This window comes from Martes martes (genome assembly GCF_963455335.1).
Source record: "Martes martes genome assembly, chromosome: 10".
Classification (NCBI taxonomy): Eukaryota; Metazoa; Chordata; class Mammalia; order Carnivora; family Mustelidae; genus Martes; species Martes martes.
In genome coordinates, this window is record NC_137898.1 from 55,957,608 (window position 1) to 55,979,987 (window position 22,380).

The window sequence follows — 22,380 nt, forward strand, 5'->3', positions numbered from 1 at the left end:
CCAGCTACTCCAGTGATTACCACTCCTTTCCACCTGCCCTGTACTCACTTACACACTCTCCCTTGCCTTCCCACCATCCATATATGTCAGGTAATGCTCCCATAGTAGCTCCTGTCTCTTGAATAAATCAGACACTGGGGTTGTTACTGAAGGATTTCTATTCAGTATATGGTTAGGTGATCATGAACTTGCTGACATATAGCAACTGTATTGGAGAGTCTAGGAAAGAATGATGTAACTGAACCCTGGTTTTTTTTTTTTTTGAAGGACAACAAATATTTTTCTATTGTATGACTTGAGAATGTCATGACTCTAGATATGCAATTTTTCAAACAACGATCTTTATCATAGAAGAACTCTGATATGGGGACTAAGAGCCCAAGTCTTTTGAAAATTCAGTCATCTGTGAATTGTGCTGATCAAATTATCATTAATGGCTCTACAGCCTTTTCCTAAATCATTTCAGATGTCCCAAAGTCTGCCCTCTGTGTTCCCTTTCTTCTTCCAGATTAGACTCCCTTCTAAGGAACCTATCTTTCACCCCTTTATTTTCTATTCTTTTTAAGCTTGAGCTCCACAATGATCAAAGCATTAAGTTATATGAGTATTATTGAGAACCAATAAGCCTAAATGTACCCATCTTTTGATATTGGTAAATGAAAACACTTTAAACCCTAGAAACTAACCTCTATTCTGGCTAAGTTACCCATTTACTTATGTTCTTTAGTATGCAAGAATGAGTCCTCTTGCTTCTACATTTTTGCTCAGGATTTTCTTGCCTCCTAGATATTTCTTGCTTCTAGTTATTCTGAAATGGGTGTTACAGAATTTTTGCTATTTTAATTACACAACTCATTTTAATGAATTCCATGTTAATAATAGAGACAAAATAAAATATAGTTTTACTAGTAATGTAAAACATAGCATGGAGGACATTAGGAGAAGGATGGGGAAAATGAAAGGAGGGAAATTGGAGGGGGAGACAAACCATAGGAGGGTATGACTATGGACTCCAAGAAACAAACTGAGGGTTTTAGAGGGGAGGAGTTGGGGATGGGTTAGCCCAGTGATGGGTATTAAAGAGGGCATGTATTACATGGAGCACTGGGTGTTATACACAAACAATGAATCATGGAATACTACATCGAAAACTAATGATGTACTGTATGGTGACCAACATAACATAACATAATAATAAAAAAAATGAGTGCACTTACTTTGATGAACATTGAGTAATGTATGGAATTGTTGAATCACTATATTGGACAACTGAAACTAATATAATACTGTGACTATTAGATTGGAATTAAAAATAAATTGAAGGGGTGCCTGGGTAGCTCAGTGGGTTAAGCCTCTGCCTTCAGCTCAGGTCATGATCTCAGGATCCTGGAATAGAATCTGCATCAGGTTCTCTGCTTAGCAGAGAGCTTGCTTCCCCCCCTCTCTCTGCCTGCCTCTCTGCCTACTTGTGAACTCTGTCCGTCAAATAAATAAATAAATAAAATGTTTTAAAAAAATAAATAAATTGCAAAATGTTATCTCTAAAAAAATAACATGGAACTTTGATCCAGATTGTAAAAACTACATGGATTTGAATCTTTTCTCAAGCTCTACCTCACATCCTTTTGAAAGGACATCCATTCATATGTAGATATATAATGTATAGACAGATATAGATACCTAAGTATATTATGCACTTGGGTGGAGTTGTTTCTATCTCTCTTCTCTTTCATACGAGCCCTTTATAACAATATACTGGGTAGAGTTTGACTATTTGCTGGTACAGACTAACAGTTCCTGACTCAGACAGTGGGGGAAAAAATAGAGTCCTAATGATTAGCTGCAATTTGGGATAGGGAGAGATTTATGAAAATCTGATTAATGTACAATTTGCAAACAAAATAAACAAGCATTATTATTTTGTCCACAGGTCTAGAAGGACATATTGTGTCCACAGGTCCAGCAGTTGATTCCCTTACTCAGATGATCTGGTGGTTCTAATGCATTTGACCTGCCATACACCTAATCTCTCCTTGTGGACTAGTGCTTGGGGATGTCCTCCCTCAAAATAGTGATGTGCAAATGGATGATATGACCTTAGACTTTGGCCAGAATCAGAGAAACTCACTATGACGACTTTGGATTTAAAAAAAAAAAGAGTAGAGAAGAAGAGTACTACTGACTGAGATACTCCTTTCTGGAGTTTGGTTTGGAGACCCAAAGATATTATGTCCATCTCCAACATTACAGTCTTCATGCCTTCTGTGTTGACCCTAATAGGGATCCCAGGCCTAGAGTCTGTGCAGTGCTGGATCGGGATTCCTTTCTGTGCTATGTATCTCTTTGCTTTGATTGGAAATTCTGTGCTTCTGGTCATCATCATTTCAGAGCGTAGCCTTCATGAACCCATGTATCTTTTCTTAGGCATGCTAGGAGTCACAGATATTGTACTTGGCACAAGCATTGTGCCCAAGATGCTTGGCATTTTCTGGTTTCATGTGCCAGAGATTTATTTTGATTCTTGCTTGCTTCAAATGGGGTTCATCCACATTTTTGAGTGCATCGAGTCAGGCATCCTCCTGGCCATGGCTCTGGACCGTTATGTGGCCATCTGCTATCCACTGAGATATACTGCCATCTTCACCCACCAGCTGGTCACCCAAATAGGGGCTGTCGTAACACTTAGAGCTGCCATTCTTGTAGCCCCATCATTAGTACTGATAAAATGTCGGTTTCAGTTTTACCATACAACCATCATCTCCCATTCCTACTGTGAGCATATGGCCATTGTGAAGCTAGCCGCAGAAAATGTGCGGGTCAACAAAATCTATGGCTTGTTTGTGGCATTTGCTGTTGCAGGATTTGACTTGATCTTCATCACTTTGTCCTACATACAAATATTTATCACAGTTTTTCGTTTGCCCCAGAAGGAGGCTCGGTGGAAAGCATTCAATACCTGCATCGCCCACATCTGTGTCTTCCTCCAGCTCTACTTCCTTGCCTTCTTCTCCTTCTTCACACATAGGTTTGGTGCTCACGTTCCCCCTTATATCCATATCCTCTTTTCTAGCCTCTATTTGCTGGTCCCGCCTTTTCTCAATCCACTTGTCTATGGTGCCAAGACCAAGCAGATCCGCATTCATGTAGTAAAGATGTTGTATTCGTAAAATCCAATGGGATTATCACCTGCAGCCTTCTCCTTTATGCAATAGTAACAATTTCTCAAAATTAAATAAAATAACAAAAATGCATGTTAATTGTGATGCTTGAGTTTTCTGTTTAATTCTTTAATGAAATTTTCCTGCCTTTTATTTTTTTTAAAGATTTTATTTGTTTATTTGACATGGAGAGAGATATCACAAGTAGGCAGAGCAGGGGTCAGAGAGAGGGGAAATCAGGCTCCCTAATGATCAGGGAGCTGGATACGGAGCTCAATTCCAGGACCCTGAGATCATGGCCTGAGCTGAAGGCAGAGGCTTAACCCACTGAATCACCCAGGTGCCCCTTTTCCTGCCTTTTAAATGGTTGTCACATCATAGCCCATGACACCTATCAGTCATGGAATTTAGATTCTACTGAGTAATGAGATTGAGAATTGTAGAAGGAGCAAAATAGTGAACATTTATCATTTCCCCTTTTCTTTATTTTTAGTTCCTGATTAAACTTGCTCCTTTAAGTATTCTTCTCCAGAAGGATTAACAAATATGTGTCTCTCAATGAATTTAAATGCACCCAGGGGACGCCTGGGTGGCTCAGTGGGTTAAAGCCTCTGCCTTCGGATCAGGTCGTGATCCCAGGATCCTGGAATCAAGCCCCGCATTGGGCTCTCTGCTCAGCAGGGAGCCTGCTTCCTCCTCTCTCTCTCTCTGCCTGCTTCTCTACCTACTTGTGATCTCCATCTGTCGAATAAATAATAAATAAAAAATCTTAATAAATAAATAAATAAATAAATAAATGCACCCAGGACTCATTGGTTAGATTGTCCAGGTACTCACAGATAACAAGTTGTCGATTCTATTGTTTCTGGATCATCCTAATTATCTTTAAAAAATGAGAGGAAGGTTTTGTTTTATTATTTTTATGGAAACAAATGAAAAAAAAATAAAATAAGACTGAATATATTTATATATTATATATATATATGATGAGACATAGTCTTTAATTTTCAACATTTCTAGTCCCATTTAGGACATTAAGACATAAAAATCATGAGAAATCCAGTGTTCCTACACATTACTACTTTTTCTGCACTCTCACCATTTACTTCTTTATTCATTCATCAAATGCTATAAAAAAAACCTGCATGATTTTTTGGTAGTTTTTTTAATAAAAAATTACATTCTATAGTAAAGATCAGAGACATAAGGGGAATTTTGAGGTAGTGTTTACATTTTTTGAGTTTATAGACATCATGATTTCATATTTCTGGAGAAAGAGAAAGAGAAAGAGGGAGGGAGGGAAGGACAGAGAAGCAGTAGAGGTACCAACGGAATGTGGTTTAGCAGAGAGTAAAGCATTGAAATTCAACTGAAAGCAGCAGTCTGTAAAGTCATTTTTATTTTCCTTCTTTTTTCCTTTATTTAGAGATTCTGGTTCTTTTTTAATTTTTTTTTTAATTTTAACTTCTGTTATATATCTGTTAGTTTCAGGTGTGCAATGCAGTGATTCAACACTTCCATGCATCACTCTGTGCTCATTAGGGGACCTGAACTCCTTACTCCCCATCACCAGTTTCTTCTTCTTCTTTTTTTTTTTTTAATAAAGATTTTATTTATTTATTTATTTATTTATTTATTATTTATTTATTTATTTATTTATATGAGAGAGAAGGAGAGAGAGAGCACAGAAGCAGGGTGATGCGCAGAGGGACAGGGGAGGCAAGCAGACTCCACTGAGCACAGAGTCCAATGTGGTTCTCCATCTCAGGACTTTGAGATCATGACTTGAGCCAAAACTAGGAGTCTGAGGTTTAACCAACTGAATCACCCAGGTGCCCATCCCCTTTGTTCTTTTGTTTTATTTCTTAATGAGTAGAATCATATGGCATTTGTCTTTCTCTGTAAGGAGTCAGACTCTTAATGAAGGACAAATGAATGGCTAGCAAGTGACAACATATAATGCCAGGTAGATGATATTAAAGATTAAATATAGAATCAAAAACTTCACAGTAAGGCTGTGTCTGTTGCAGAGGGAGCAGGAACAGTTAGAAGAACTAATTGACTCTCCTTATAGCCTCTTCCTATAAAGGAGGACAGAACTGGAAATTAATACATATAGTGTATAAACTCAAAATTTAATTAGTAATAACATTTCTATCAACACCTGTCAACATGTCAACATGATCATGGACATGAACTTCCGTGAATAAAACTTAATTCTACAAATAACTATAAGTCCATGTCATATCCACCAGTTTTCTAGGTCCCTTTGTGAAGACCTTGCTGATTCAATATGTCAGTATGTATTTTTTTTTATTGCTGACCAAGCTGTTCTTCTCCACAAGCAAGGATGAGAGAATAAGAGCATTAAGGAAGAGAGTGATTCTGGTGGCCACACTGAAGGCATCCAAAATGCCCTTGATTTAAAACAAAACAAAACAAACAAACAAAAAAAAAACACCACTATCAATCTATGAAAAGACATGGAAGAAACCTTCAATGTATATTTCTACATGAAACAATCCATCCTGAAAAGGTTAATTAGTTATAAGATTGCAAGGACATGACATTGCAGAAAAGGCAAGACTACAAAAATAGTATAAAGGTCAGTGTAACCAGGGGTTCAGAAAGAGGGAGGGAGACATGAATGAGGGGAGCGCAGGGAGTTTATAGGATAACAAAGGTGTTCTGTGTGATACTCTAATGGTGGGTACATGACATTACATACGGGTAACCCCTGGTTTTCGAAAGTTCACGTTATTCCATTTAGCTCTTATGAAAGACCTACATTAGTACCTGTTTTCAGCACCTGAAAGAAATCTGAAGAGTATTTTCACTTTTGTAAAAGAGGTGAAAATCAAAACTAGCTTTCAGTGTGTGTTTTGCATTGAGCCATTAACAGAGGCAGTGAGAGCAGCCCCACCAAGCTCCTCTCCCAGGAAGCACACTCCACATCACCGTATCAAAACCCCGTAGTTTCACACAGTGTCAGTGAGTATCTGTGCTTTATCCCGATTGATTTTGAACACCTGTTCATAAGATATGTCCCAAAGTATCAGCAAACTCTAAGAGCAGTTATTTTGGGGGTCTGGGAATGCTCAACAAATTTTTCCATGTGAATTCATGTTGATTGCTTGTTTGGTGCCATAATTATTCAGGAAAGGTTTAATAAGAATGCTTTACTTTTACATAGTGGGGAGAAAACATGTACTTGTCAGAAGCATAGAACTGAAGACAGAGTGATCCCTAACATAAACTGTGGACTTCGGTTAATAATAACACATCAATACTGGTTCAGTTGTTTAACAAAACCCAACATGCACTCATTGAATTTTAATAGAACATGGGAGCCAAGAGAACTTACTAGTAGCTTTGAAAGGAAAATGAATAAGGCAGTAAAAAACAGGGGCACCTGGATGGCTCAGTCAGTTAAGTGCTGACCTTTGGCTCAGGTTGTGATCTTGAGGACCTGGGATCAAGCCCTACTTCTGATTTCTGCTCAGCGGGGAATCTGCTTCTCCCTCCCTCTGTATGCACTCCCTCTCTCTCAAATAAATAAATAAATAAATAATCTTAAAAAAAAAAAAAAAAGGCAGTCACAAACAGCCAATACCTGAATGTCTAGAAACAGAATGGCACTGCTAAGTACCACAGCAATGTGGGAATCTGGAAGATAGCATAAAGTCCCTTCACAATGTTGAGGGAAACTACTGGGCTCCTGATGATAATGGTAGTCACTCTCATGTAAATATGGCCACAGACTTCTTTCCTTCCCTCAACTCATGAGGAGCAAGAAGAAGAACAAACATAACAAGCCATGTTTTCATATGTAAGGAAATAAACAAAATCAAACAGAAGCCCAACCAGAAAAAGACCGTCTAGGGAAAGAAGGTTGGGGAGCAGTAGCTTACTATTAGTGAGACAGTGGAAATACCAGCCCCTCAATACACGTGCAAAAAAGAGAGTCCACACTATGGTGTAAGATAGTGAGAACATACATTTTGAGTCAGACATTCCTCAAGAGGGGAAATTAAAGGTAGAGTTGTGGTCCAGGGAAACTGGCTTGAAAACAGTCTTAAGAAATTGTTGATTTTGTGGCAGGACAAACAATGACAGAAATGGGTGTCAGGGGTGCCTGGGTGGTGTGGTCCATTATGCATAAGAATGTTGATTTTGGCTGAGGTACTGATCTCAGGATTGAGATGGAGCCCTGAGCTAGGCTCTGTACTCAGCAGGGAGAATTCTTGAAGATTCTCCCTCCTTTTCCCTTAGCCCCTCTCCTGCTCATGTACTCCCCCTGCTGTTTCTGAAATAAATAAATAAACATATAATTTTTTTTTTAAAGAAATGTATTTCAGTTAATGTAGACAATAAGCTTGTAAACCCCCTTACTCTACTAGAATCCCTGACCTTTTTGTACAGACTGTATTTGACATTCCTGGAGACCATGAGACATTTCCAATGAAGAGTATTTATAGAAGATATATAATTAAAATGAAAATGTTTCTGCTGATAAACTTTTCATCTCCCCTACCTGAAAACACATAAACACAATCACACACACACACACACACACACACACACACGTGTCATAGAGAAAGTAGATTATCTCTCTCTAATCTATCTTTAGGAATAATTTGTAGATATGGGCATAAAATAAGAAAGTAAAGACAGAACAGAAATAGACAAGAAATAAATCCTATGTTTTAAGAACTGCTTGAAGTCAGGATAGAAAGCAAAATACAAAATCATTTCAGAAATATTTACTACATTTTCATTCTTTTCTGCTGTGTAACAAACCACCGCAAAACACATTACCTCAAGTAACAATGATCTATCCTCTCGCACAATTCTGTGGGTCAACAATCCAGGCTGGGCTTGACTGTATGGTCCCGTTTCCTTGAGGAATAGGCTGTGGTCACTCGGGGGCAGCATTTGGCTTGGAACTCCACTGAGTTGCAAGGTCCACAGATTGCTTTCCCATACCTGGTGCCTTTGTGCTCATGTACATAGTCATACTCTCCCCATGGGGATAGCCTCTTCATGTTATTGGTTTAACCCCAGTGTGGTCCTACTCCTAACACAGGTGACAGGCTTTGAACAAGAAACAAGGTTGAAGTTCCCAGACTTACTAACTTTGGCTCAGTAACCTGAAAACACCACCATCATTCTGGCTACTTAATTGGTCAAAACAACTGTCATCCCAGGTTCAAGGGGAGGAGACATGGGCTTGCCTTTGAATGATAGCAGAGGCATGCACCCATGGAAAAGGGTATGATTACAGTCAGCTTCTCAGAAATATTAAGTCCAAATATTGGAATAGGAATTCAGAAAGAATAATAAGCAAGAGAGAAGAAAGTATTGTAAAGGTCAGTGATAGAGAAAAGACAAAAAGGCTCTATACATACATGTAGGAAAGCATTCTCTGAAAAGTAAGAAGAGCAAAACCAAGCAATAAAACCAAACTGAAACTAAGGTTATAATTATAACCTTTGTAAAAAACAAACAAACAAAAAAACAGATAATCCCAATGCACTTAGAGAAGAGTTATAAAGACTGAGAAATTAAAAAAAAAAAAAAGAAGAAATAGGAAAAAAAGTCCAACAGAGAACATAAAAATCTACATAAAAATCCAAATAAGCTGGGTTATGGACATTAAGGAACACTAGCTCTGAAACTATTGATGTAGTATATTTTGCCCAAATTGAATTTAAATTAAGAAATCCAAATAAAAATCTCTATAGTAGCTAATGACATTTCTTGACCCTTCTGATGCTAATTCTACCAGGTGACCCATGGAAGAGAGAGAAAGCCAAGGAGCCTTAAAATGTCAGAATTCAGTATTAGCAGCATTCTAAAAAACAAACAATGCTTCCACATGTGGCCTTGACCATCTCCATTTGCAGATGGCTCCATGGGAATAGGCTGTGACGGCACTAGCAGGAGTCTCTGCCACACAAAGGAGAACTGTGTATTTAATGGCAAGTGTGTGCTAACCTGGGTGTGCGAGAGTGCTGTGCAGAGGACAACTTGCACATGCGGTACATGGGAAGGATGGGGTGGGGGCGCTTTTCCCTGAGGACAGCCTGGGCCCTCTCCTTCCAGGAATGAGTGGAGTTCAGTCCTCTGGGGGCTGACACTCTTGAGCCTGAGTGGTGCCCAGAGGAGGTATAAATACCCAGCTCCGCATTTCCTCACCATGTTGTGAACATCATATGTCTTTTTGTTTTCCTCTCAACTAGTTATATATCTTCAGGATCCTAGAAAATATAGGTAAGAAGATGATTTTTGCTCAGCAAGGACATGAAGAAAAAAGACATCAGAAAAACAAAAAGGAAAGGAAAAGAAAGCAACGAAAAGGAAGAAAATCTTAGGAACCACAGAAGCTGCTCAGTCTTCCTAGATCTTGATCATCTTGTGTTTCTCTCAACCCTGATCTCTGAGGTACTGTGTGGCTGTGACTGGACTGCTTGGTCAATTGTAGTGACCCTTTGGGCTCTCTTCCTAAATGGATTGTCTGCAGAGTACACAAGTATATATTTTTTTCTTTCTGAATATGTTTATGCACTGATTGTTTATCTTTGATATGTGGCTCTGAATATTGAGCATACATGCACCAAATTTGTAGTAAGTTCCAGAAATAGAATTGGGCTCAGGAGATAAACAAGCCTAATAGTTAAAGACCATGTATATGTGTTATACACAAACTCATGCATGCCTTTTTTCCAAAGAGTTCACTGGATATTCACCATATAGCAGGCGCAGAGCTTAGCACAGAGTAAGAAGTTGAGGGTCCCTATACAACAATGATGTTACACTAGTGCTCGGGCAAGAATAAAACTCTGTTTCTAAGCCTATTACGTTCCCTGTGCTGAACTGCCTATAGCTTATAAAACTAACATGACAGATTAGAGGTGAAAATTACAGTGGTCTTTGTGGTTATTCTAAACCAGTCTTTTTAAAAAATAAATATTTATTTTACGTATTTTAAATTGGAAGACTAATCTTTTTTTTTTGTTTTGTTTTGTTTTTTTTTTTTTTAAGATTTTATTTATTTATTTGACAGATCACAAGTAGAGAGGCAGGTAGAGAGAAAGGAGGAAGCAGGCTCCCTGCTGAGCAGAGAGCCTGATGCGGGGCTCGATCCCAGGACCCTGGGATCATGACCTGAGCTGAAGGCAGAGGCTTTAACCCACTGAGCCACTCAGGCGCCCCTGGAAGACTAATCTTTTAATTAGGACATTTTTAGTGGTAATGTTTTGAGAATTTGACTCAGCCCAGTATTTAAATCCAATCTATGGGCCCAGAGTTACACTGTCCCTACTCGCCACACACTGCCTCCATGCATGCATTCATGATTCAGTCAGAATGGGCCAATAGGAATATTGTGAAGAAATGCTTCAGGGAGCCCCAGAGCTATAAGTTACGTAGCTGCAGGCGATAATGCTTTGCCCAAACGAAACCAAATAAGATAAACCAGATCACTGGTGTCCCAAAAGATCAGAAGAACATCTGCAAAATTTGTTTTGTTTCTCTTCAACCTATATTTTTTTTGTTTCTTTCAACTCTTAGACTCTCTTCTCGCCTATTCCTGATGTCCTTATGAAACCCGCTCACTTCCAATTCCCTTCCCATAGCTGCACTTGACTCACATACATGGCTCTGGCATAGGTCTGGGCTAGGCACACTCCCACGTTAATTTTTTCTCTCACACTATGAACCCTGCTATCCCATTTAAAAGAAATTTTCAAAGATTAATTTTAGCTTTATGTGAAATGGTTAAATTATTGATATATGTAATCAAAGGAGAGACACTTAAGCATCTCAACATTTTCTTATAGTATTTTCGAAGAATCACGTATCAATAAGGAAAGGCCTAATGGGGTCACCATTTATGTATTATATATTCTAAACTCTATCAAAACACAAGGTCTAATGCCCTACTGAGAACAAACTAGTGGCTGCCAGAGGGGCAGGGGGCAGAGATGGGTACAATGGGTAAAGGGTACTGGGAGATAGAAGCTCCCAGTTGTGGAATTAATAAGTCACAGGAATAAAAGGCAAGCATAGGGAATATAGTAGTGGTCTTGCAAAGGCATTGCATGGTGACCTATGAGAAATATCCTTATGGCCAGTAGAATAAAGCATATAGACTTGTCCAATCATGGTATGTGGTAGAGTAAAACTAATGGAATATTGTATATAAATTATACTTCAATTAAAAAAAAAGAAATGGCATTCACACATTTCAATCCTATGACATGAAGTGCCAGAATATTGACCACTTAATGAAAAATAAAAGTATACACGGTAAAATAATAGTGTGCAATTATCTGACTCCAGTGAGACCAAAGGATAAAAGGCAAACATCCCTTAGGTCCTTGTTCCTCTTCATCAAATGCTGTCAGCTAGCTTTTACTTGAGAATAGGGATTAGGGGAGGATGGAAGCCACTTGTCATCCACTTGTTTGCATCCATGTCTCTATTCCTGTTTACATGTGCCTGCTTATGTGTGTACAACCCTCATACACACATCCCACTCCAATGTTATTTCTCTGAGCCTGCTTTTCACCCAAGATCTCTCCTGCTTTTACCCACATTCTTTTGGGATGACAGAAAAAGGGTAACCAGTAAATTACCCTCCCTCCCATTTATTGAAGGACTGGAGACCTCTATCTCAAAATGTGAAACTTTAATATTTGCTGCTGTGGAGGTATTTTGAAATAATAAATATGTTGTTTAATTTTTTAATAAAGATTTTATTTATTTATTTGACAGACAGAGATCACAAGTAGGCAGAGAGGCAGGCAGAGAGAGACTAGGAAGTAGGCTCCCTGCTGAGCAGAGAGCCTGATGCAGGGCTCAATCCCAGGACCCTGGGATTATGACTGAGCTGAAGGCAGAGGCTTTGACCCACTGAGTCACCCAGGCACACCTGTGTTGTTTAATTTTTAATCAGTGACCCAAAAGGGAGAGAATATTTTTCCTCATCACATGCAGGGCATATCCATTTAAGAATCTAACTCAATTTGACATTGTATGTAGTTTAGATTCTTACTGTTCATCCTTTAATTTTAAGAAACATGTTGATTTGCAGACCAGAATCAGTGAATTCACCCGTAGATCCTAAATGCCTGGCTTAGGCCTTAGCATCAGTTCAGAGGTCAATCAATGAAGAAGAGGGCTAATGTGTTATAATGCCTGGAATCTATTTTGGGAAAACCTCATTCTTTCCTCCTCTCATAAGTAATGAGATCATTTTCACATATATCTATTTTACTCAGGGATAACATCAGTGAAACTTTTGATGACATGTTTTTATACCTAGTGTTATTTCTATAGGCAGTATTAGATGGTGGCTGAGATCAGAGCTTTCAAATTTATGCCTGTCTGATTCTGAATCCACTGAGACCTAGGTCAAGAAGCTAAATGTCTGTGGGATTTTTTCATCTGTAGGAATAATAGTAGTATCCATATCAAAAATTATTGTAAAGGTCTTTCCAATAGTCTATTTTGAAGTTTTTAATGAGCTGTATTTGGAGTGTACCATTAGATATAGTAAGCACTTATTAAATACTAACTATTTTTTTCAAGATCTATTTTAGGGGTGCCTGGGTGGCTCAGTCGTTAAGCATCTGCCTTTGGCTCAGGTCATAATCCCAGGGTCCTGGGATCCAGCTCCACATCAGGCTCTCTGCTCAGCAGGAAGCCTACTTCTCCCTCTCACACTCCCCCTGCTTGTGTTCCCTCTCTCACCGTGTCTTCCATCGAATAAATAAATAATATCTTTTTTAAACAGGTATATTTTAATTTTTCCATGGAAAGAGAGTATAATTTTAGGCTAGATAATACATCTCACTGTCTTTTCACAGAGAAAAATATATTTGGGGAAAAATCTAATCAGACATCATTCAGCCTAATGGAGTGTTCCTCAATCCTGACTTGATCAAGGTACTAGGTCGGAATATGCTGCCACAGATGCCTCCCTCCTCTTATAATCACACCGGTCCCCAGGATATGTGGTATGTCCTGATTGGAATCCCAGGACTGGAAGATTTTCACACCTGGATCTCCATCCCTATCTGTTCCATGTACTTTTTGTCTGTCGTAGGCAACGTGTTCTTGATCTTCGTGATTGTGACTGAGCGCAGTCTCCATGAGCCCATGTACATTTTCCTTTCCATGCTGGCCTCGGCAGATGTGCTGCTCTCCACAGCCACAGCCCCAAAGATGCTGGCCATCTTCTGGTTCCAGTCCATGGATATATCCTTTGGTTGTTGTGTGTCCCAGATGTTCTTCATACATTTCATCTTTGTGGCAGAATCTGCTATTCTCCTGGCCATGGCATTTGACCGCTATGTGGCCATCTGTCACCCCCTGAGATACACCACAATCTTAACCTCTTCAGTCATTGGGAAGATTGGCATAGCAGCTATGGTCAGGAGCTTCATGATCTGCCTTCCATTCACCTTCCTGGTACACAGACTTAGGTATTGTGGGAGAAACATCATTCCCCATTCCTACTGTGAGCACATGGGCATTGCCAGATTGGCATGTGACAATATCAGGGTCAACATCATCTATGGGCTGACTGTGGCCCTGCTGTCTACAGGACTGGACATTGTGTTCATCATTATGTCTTACACCAGGATCCTTTGCACAGTGTTTCAGATACCTTCCTGGGCTGCCAGATTCAAGGCCCTCAACACATGTGCTTCCCACATCTGTGTCATCCTTATGTTCTATGCCCCAGCATTCTTTTCATTTTTTGCCCATCGTTTTGGGGGGGCAACCATCCCTCATCATGTCCACATCCTAGTAGCCAACCTCTATGTGGTGGTGCCCCCTATGCTAAACCCCATCATTTACGGGGTCAAGACCAAACAGATTCAAGACCGAGTAATTCTCCTTTACTCCCGCATCACCACATGTTGTTAAAATGAAGATTAATGCCTGATGCTGGATATTTCTCAATGAAACACACACACTCACCCCATACACACATACAATTTGAATGACTAATGGGAATAAAGAACGTCCATAAATAATCCTCAATATACATAAAAAAGGACAGTAAATGCCGAAGTTACCAATGCATTTCCCTAAAGCACTTAAAGACTTTGAAAAAATAATGATATTCTGAATTCTCCTAGACAAGCTATTATTTTGCATTGTAATTTCTTCTTAAGCAGTCATAAGAGAACCCTGTGTAAAGAGGAATACATTTTAGGATTCAACCCAAACGGAGCTTTCTTGGGTAGAGCTGGGAAGTGAAAATGGGGAGTTGCCTCGCTTTTGTAGAGACCGTTGAAATTTGCTGACGTATGAAACTCTCCCACTGCAACCAGGAAACACTCATGCTAGTAGCATGAAGCTAATCAACTCTAATTATCTTCACTTTTTTCTTAAATTAAAATGTGAGTTCTAAGATGAGATATTTTCATATTCGCTGAAAGTCTACTCAATGAAATAGGCACAGAGTATAGGTTTATTTCATGAACAGATAATACTGAATTGAAACAAATAATAAATTATATTGACCCATCTGAGACAACACAGACACCTTCAAAGTTAATCCTTTCTTCCTTACATATTGGCAACCTCTGGCCCAAATCATCAATGAAGCATCCCTTTAACAGAGACTTCACTGAGGAAAGAAGAAAAAGATTAAAAATGCCATACCCAGGCCATAGATAGAGACAGGAAAAGATTACGTAGGATGCCAACACATAATCTTACATAAAAAATCTGTAGTCACACCAAATATAGTTTTCATAAGCTTGTCTTCAGATTTATTTCTCAATTTCAAGAAAATACTTTTACAATCTCTCCTTCCTCAAAGGCTAGCACATGCTATGAGAATGTGAAATCTGACCTTATTTACATTTGAAGAAAGCAAAAAATGAACTTGGAAGCTGTACTTCGAACATTTGCAAACTTTCCAGGGTTAGTCTCTTTACCTTGTTTTCTATTATGTATATATCATGTATGTGTGTATAAACACATTAATGTACATATAAGGTAATGTATGTGTGTGTGTGTGTGTGTGTGTGTGTGTGTGGGTGTGTAGTGAAATTGAAATGAAAGGCTGTTTCCTAGATCCCTGGAATCCTGAATAAGTACCTTGGCTTAAATATATGATATAGTCACTTGGATTTCAGCAAGTTAATCTATTTTAGGAGTTAAAAATAAACCCTGTGATACTAGAAATCCTTATTTGCTTGTCCTACACTAACTGTATAAAGCTATCTTGTTGTGTAACTATTGGTTCTTGACTGGTAAATGGAATTACTTTAGTACCTTATGTATTGGCTTGTTTTTTGTTTGTTTTTATTTTTAAGATTTTATTTATTTGCCAGAGAGAGAGAGAGAGTACACACAAGCAGGCAGAGAGGCAGGCAGAGGCAGCGAGAGAAGCAGGCTCCCCGAAGAGCAAGGAACCCGATGCGGGACTCGATCCCAGGACCCCGGGATCATGACCTGAGCTCAAAGCAGCGGCTCAACCAACTGAGCCACCCAGGCATCCCTGGCTTGTTTTTTAAATGACATATGCTATAAGATGCATTTGGCATTAAATTAAAAATTTTATTTTGATGATGGTGATTTTCACGACCAGAGACAATAAAGAATCTAATGCAACAAACTGAACCTAGCCAGGATGTCCAGTTGTTTCAGCATTATTTGTAGAGAAGACTATGCTTTCTCTATTGAATGACCTTGATACTGCTTTTTTGTTTGTTTTTACCATTTTTAAAATTATTTTTATTAACATATAATGTATTATTTTCCCCAGGGTTACAGGTCTGTGAATCATCAGGCTTACACATTTCACAGCACTCACTATAGCACACACCCTCCCCAATGGATATTGTTTTTGAGAATCAATTCACCTCATAGGTAGACATTAATTTCTTAACACTATATTCCATAGAATTTATCAGTGATATGGTAATATGAGTCAATTCATGACTGTAGCTTTCTTAAAATAAAAGAAGGACAGGAAATTGAGGTAATTGATTTTACTACTAAATCAATTAGTACTTAATCAATTTACTACTAAAATTGTGGATTGCCAGATTGGTGTATGCTTCATAATGAGTACATATGATTTTTTTTGAGAAAAAATTTGAAGGATGATCTTTTAAAGATGATTTATTAACCTATCCTCCAAAGCCCTACAAAATTCTGGGGAAAAAAAAAAAGTTAAACATATAGGTATTGATCTATTTGTGAAAGTATTTCCTGGTTTCACAATAAAGTGGAAAAAAGTTGCTTATCTATTCTACAGGCCAAGGAAAGGTCAGGACAGTCTTTCAAAGTGTGTTCAACATGGACTGAAATTTGGAATATGACATGCCAAATCAGGAGCAGAATCAGGATATTTGCTGAAAATATTGTTATTGGAGTTGGCATAATAAAATTGATACCCCAGTTATTTTGAGAAGATACTATTCCCAGTAATAATGTATAGTTTAAGGGTGAAAGGGACTCAGGATACTAGATTGGAAGACAACAAAATTTAAATAAAATCAGTAGAAGAGAAGAAAAGGAGAGGAAAAAATAATAAGCTAGTTTAAACTGTTCCTTGGTGACTCAAGACTGAGCTAATGATTAGATAACATGTGCCAATCTGACCTCTGAATCAATTCTATTCAACATGAATCAATACCATTGTATCTGTCTCCTTCACAAACAAGATTCTACAAAGAACATCTAAGGTCCTCTGCCCTTTTATCTCTATCTCTTCTTCTCCCTGAAATCCATTGTGAATGCCTCCTCCATCCTACTGAAAGGATTCTTTCTAGATTTGCCAGCATCTGTATTGCCTCAATCTCTTATGATAGCAGCATAAGAGAAAGTCTAGAAACCAGACAAATCATGTCAAGGAGAAAGGTACCATGTGTACAAGCAGTTCTTGAATTCATCATTTGTTCTAATGATAAAAGACTTTTGAATTCTTCTCCCTATATTTCTAAAAACTTAAAAGCATATATGTCTTCTTTATACTTGCCTCAAGAGCAGATGACATGATTCCTCCACATCTATGAGGCATAAAATATTTGCATTCTTGAGAAGACTGGTAGAAAAGAGGAAAAAGGGTATAAAAGGGAGGAATGAGAGAAATATCACCAGATGGTCAGTAACTGGTTCAGGGTTCTGCATGGCAAAATTTATGTATTTATGTATTTATTTATGTATTTATTTTATTTAGATTCAATTAGACAACCTGTCACACATCATAAGTCAGGTGTAGGATTCAATAATTTATCAGTTGTGTATAACAAGCAGTGCTCATCACATCACGTGCCTTCCTCAATGTCCAGCACTGGACTACTCCAGCCTCCCATCCTACTCCCCTCTATCAACCCTCAGTTTATTTCCTATGATTAAGAGTCTCCTGGTTCTTTCCCTTTCTGACGACTTCCCATTCAGATTTCCCTCCTTTCCCCTATTATTGTCTCTGCTGTTTCTTATATTCCACATAGAGTGAAACCATATGATACTTGCCTTTCTCTAACTGCGTTATTTTGCTCATCACAATATCCTCCAGTTCCATCTATATCAATAAAGGGAACATACCCCAATATCATAAAAGCTGTGTATGAAAATCCCACAGCAAACATCATTCTCAATGGACAAAAACTGAGATCTTTTCCCCTAAAGCCAGGAACAAGACAGGGTTGCCAACTCTCACCACTATTCTTCAACATAGTTCTAGAAACCTTGCCTCAGCAATCAGACAATGGAAAGAAATTAAAAAAAAAAATCAAATTGGTAAAGAAGTCCAACTCTCACTCTTCTCAGATGACAGGATACGTTATATGAAAAACCCAAAAGACTCCACCCCAAAATTGCTAGAACTCATACAGGAATTCAACAATTCAACAATATGGCAAGATATGAAATCAATGCACAGAAATCAGTTTCATTTTATACACTAACAATTTTATACACTAACATTTTATACACTAACAATGAGACAGAAGAAGGAGAAATGAAGGAATTAACCCCATTTACAATTGCACCCAAACCATAAGATACCTAGGAATAAACCTAACCAAAGGGGTAAAGGATCTATACTTTAAAAACTACAGAATAATTGTGAAAGAAATTGAGGAAGACAAAGAAATGGAAAAATAATCCTTGCTCATGATTTAGAAGAATAAATATTGTTAAAATGCTATCTAAAGCAATCTACAGAATCAATGTTACCCCTATCAAAATACCATCCACATTTTTAACAGTGCTGGAACAAATATTTCTAAAATTAATATAGCAGGATTTGGAAATATATATCATAACTGGTCATTTGGAAAATATTACTAAATTTACAAAAATAGCTTCAATAGAACAAAAAATCTGAGGATGAGACTGTAGGAGAATGAGAGTAAATATGTGAGAAGGAGCTATTATGTATACAGACTTTTCTTTCCAGTAGTGCGTTAGTGAACAAAGGGTCCTAAGGATATTTATAGAATTCATGGCATAGGAACATGCCCACATCCAAGTGTTCTTTAGAAGTTTTTCCAAATGAGGATGGCAGAAAAAGAACTGAAGACATAAAAATACAATTTGTGTGTATTAATTTCTCTACATTTACACTGTGGGGAAATGAAGAGACAAGAGCAGTGAGATTCTGCAGGTTATAGAAATGAATTCAGAGACACTAACTGTGGATGGACCCAAAAGGATATCATTCTAAGCTGCTGAGAGCCTCCTGGACTGGCCTAGTGGTGAGGTAATCTCTAAGGTCATATTCAGACCTCCTCCTTCTCCACATTCTCTGGGGAATATTTTAGTTAGTCGTCAACAGCTTTCTTCTGCAATTCAAGCTCAATAAATTCATGTTGCTGCCACAACATGATACAGATCTTGCTGTGAGTTTTGTTGGAGGATGAATCCACCAACATGACCTCAGGAAGCCTTAGAGGATAGGATCAAATTTGTTTTGCAGGGACAGAGAACTGCAGTAAATATTATCACGGAGATGATCATATATTGGATATGGCCCAAGCAACAAATATATATCCTCTCCCACCAGCCTTCCCACCATCTGGACCTATCAGGTAATGCTCCCTTGGCACCTTCTTTCTCCTGAATACGTCAGACAATGGGATTGTTACTAAAGGATTCCTATTCAGTAGATGGTTAGGTGATCATGAGCTTGCTGACATAAAACAGCAGTTTTGGAGAGTCGAGGAAAGAATGACATAGGTGAACCCTGTTTTGTTTTTTTTTTTAAAGGACAGCAAATATTTTTCTATTGTACAACTTGAGAATATCATGATTATGTAATTTTTCACAGCAATGATTTTTATCAGAGAAGAACTCTCATATAGGGACTAAGTCTTTTGAAAATTCAGTCATCAGTGAATTGTGGTCAAATTATCATTAGTTGCTCCACAGCCCTCTCCTGAATCATTTCTGGTATCCCCAGGTCTGCCCTCTGTCTTCTTTCCGCTTCTAGGTTGGAGTTCCTTTTGAGGAACCTATCTTTTCACCCTTTTACTTTCTATTTATTTTTGATGCTTGAGCTCCAAAATGATCAAAGTATTCACGTGATGTGTGTATTATTGAGAATAAATAGGCCTAAATGTACCCATATTTTGCTATCGATAAATTAAAAAAACATTAAACCCTAGAAACTAACGCCTATTCTTGCTACATTACCCATTTACCTATGTCCTTTAGTAAGCAAGGATGAGTTCCCTTGCCTCTACATTGTTGCTCGGGATTTCCTTGCCTCCTGGATACTTCTTGCCTCTAGTTATTCTGAAATGGGTATTACAGAATTTCTGCTGTTTTAAGTATACAACTCATTTTAGTGAATTCCATGTTAGTAATCGAGACAAAATAAAATACAGTTTTATTAGTAATGTAAAAAATAACATGGAACATTAGGAGAAGGATGGGAAAAATGAAGTGGGGTGGGGGACTGGAGGAGGAGAAAAACCATAGGAGACCATGGACTCTAAGAAACAAACTGAGGCTTTTAGAGATGAGGGAGTGGGACAAAGGGTTAGCCTGGTGATGGTTATTAAGGAGGGCACATATTGCATGGAGCACTGGGTGTTATACACAAACAATGAATCATGGAACACTACATCAAAAACTAATGACGTACGGCATGGTGACTAACATAACATAACATAATAGAAAAAAAAAGATATATTTACTCTGAAGAACCTTGAGTAATGTATGGAATTGTTGAATCACTATATTGGACAACTGAAACTAATACAACACTATGCCTATTATACTGGAATTTTTAAAAAATTGAAAAAAGTTATCACTATGCCTAGTATATTGGAATTTAAAAAATAAATTGAAAAAATGTTATCTCTAAAAAAATAATATGTAACTTTGATCCAGATTGTAAAAATTACATGGATTTGAATCTTTTCTCAAGCTCTACCTCACATTCTTTTGAAAGGACATCCATTCATACATAGATATATAATGTATAGACAAATATAGATACCTAAGTATATTATGCTCTTGGGTGGAGTTGTTTCTATCTCTCTTCTCTTTCATACGAGCCTTTGGTAACAATATGCTGGATAGAGTTCGACTATTTGCTGGTACAGACTAACAGTTCCTGACTCAGAGACGGTGGGTTTACCTAAGGATTACCTGCAATTTGGGATAAGGAGAGATTTATGAAAATCTGATTAATGTACAATTTGCATACAAAATAAACAAACATCATTATTTTGTCCACAGGTCCAGAAGGACATGTAGAAAGGTCAGCAGTTGATTTCCTTATTCAGATGATCAGGTGGTTCTAATGCATTTGACCTGCCATACACCTAATCTCTTCTTGTGGACTAGTGCTTGGGGATGTCCTCCCTCAAAACAGTGATGTGCATCAAAGGGCCAGTCTTTTTTCCATCAACAACATAGGTAAAATGGATGATATGACCTTAGACTTCGGCCAGAATCAGAGAGACTCACTATGATGATTTTCGATAAAAATGGAGTAGAGAGGAAGTGTACCACTGACTGAAATACTTCTTTCATTTGGTTCTGGAGACCCAAAGACATTATGCCCAACTCCAACATTACAGTCTTCATGCCTTCTGTGTTGACCCTAATAGGGATCCCAGGCCTAGAGTCTGTGCAGTGCTGGATCGGGATTCCTTTCTGTGCTATGTATCTCTTTGCTTTGATTGGAAATTCTGTGCTTCTGGTCATCATCATTTCAGAGCGTAGCCTCCATGAACCCATGTATCTTTTCTTAGGCATGCTAGGAGTCACGGATATTGTACTTGGCACAAGCATTGTGCCCAAGATGCTTGGCATTTTCTGGCTACATATACCAGAGATTTATTTTGATTCTTGCTTGCTTCAAATGGGATTCATCCACACATTTCAGTGCATCGAGTCAGGCATCCTCCTGGCCATGGCTCTGGACCGTTATGTGGCCATCTGCTATCCACTAAGATATACTGCCATCTTCACCCACCAGCTGGTCACCCAAATAGGGGCTGTGGTAACACTTAGGGCTGCCATTCTAGCAACCCCATCATTAGTACTGATAAAATGTCGGTTTCAGTTTTACCACACAACCATCATCTCCCATTCCTACTGTGAACATATGGCCATTGTGAAACTGGCTGCAGAAAATGTGCAGGTCAACAAAATCTATGGCTTGTTTGTGGCATTTGCTGTTGCAGGATTTGACATGATATTCATCACTTTGTCCTACATACAGATCTTTTTCACAGTTTTTTGTTTGCCGCAGAAGGAGGCTCGGTGGAAAGCATTCAATACCTGCATCGCCCACATCTGTGTCTTCCTCCAGTTCTACCTCCTTGCCTTCTTCTCCTTCTTCACACATAGGTTCGGTGCTCATATTCCCCCTTATATCCATATCCTCTTTTCTAGTCTCTACTTGCTGGTCCCCCCTTTTCTCAATCCACTTGTCTATGGTGCCAAGACCAAGCAGATCCGCATTCATGTAGTAAAGATTTTGTGTTCACCTACAGCCTTCTCCTTTATGCGATCATAACAATCTCTCAAAACTAAATAAAACAACAAAAGTGGATGCTAATTTTGATGCTTGCGTTTTCTATTTAATTCTCTTGTGAAATTTTCCTTCATTTTAAATGGTTGTCACATCATAGCCCATGACTCCTATAAGTCATGGGATTTAGAACCTGTTGGTTAATGAGAATGAGAAATGTAGAAAGAGCCAAATAGTGAACCTGCGTTATTTCCT

General features: G+C 38.3%; 3 protein-coding genes across 3 annotated transcripts; all 3 read left to right on the top strand.

Moving 5' to 3' along the window:
- Positions 1-2,228: 2,228 nt before the first annotated feature.
- Positions 2,229-3,167, top strand: LOC308350110 (olfactory receptor 52A1-like; the record flags this gene model as incomplete). Its single annotated transcript, XM_080815114.1, has 1 exon — positions 2,229-3,167. One exon carries the CDS (start codon positions 2,229-2,231, stop codon positions 3,165-3,167), a length of 939 nt encoding a protein of 312 aa, XP_080671240.1.
- Positions 3,168-13,124: 9,957 nt separating this feature from the next.
- LOC308350013 (olfactory receptor 52Z1P-like) lies at positions 13,125-14,096 on the top strand (the record flags this gene model as incomplete). Its single annotated transcript, XM_080815015.1, has 1 exon — positions 13,125-14,096. One exon carries the CDS (start codon positions 13,125-13,127, stop codon positions 14,094-14,096), a length of 972 nt encoding a protein of 323 aa, XP_080671141.1.
- A 7,108-nt stretch (positions 14,097-21,204) lies between these two features.
- Positions 21,205-22,170, top strand: LOC308350861 (olfactory receptor 52A1-like; the record flags this gene model as incomplete). The annotated part of the gene is made up of 1 exon (XM_080816328.1): positions 21,205-22,170. One exon carries the CDS (start codon positions 21,205-21,207, stop codon positions 22,168-22,170), a length of 966 nt encoding a protein of 321 aa, XP_080672454.1.
- Positions 22,171-22,380: the final 210 nt, after the last annotated feature.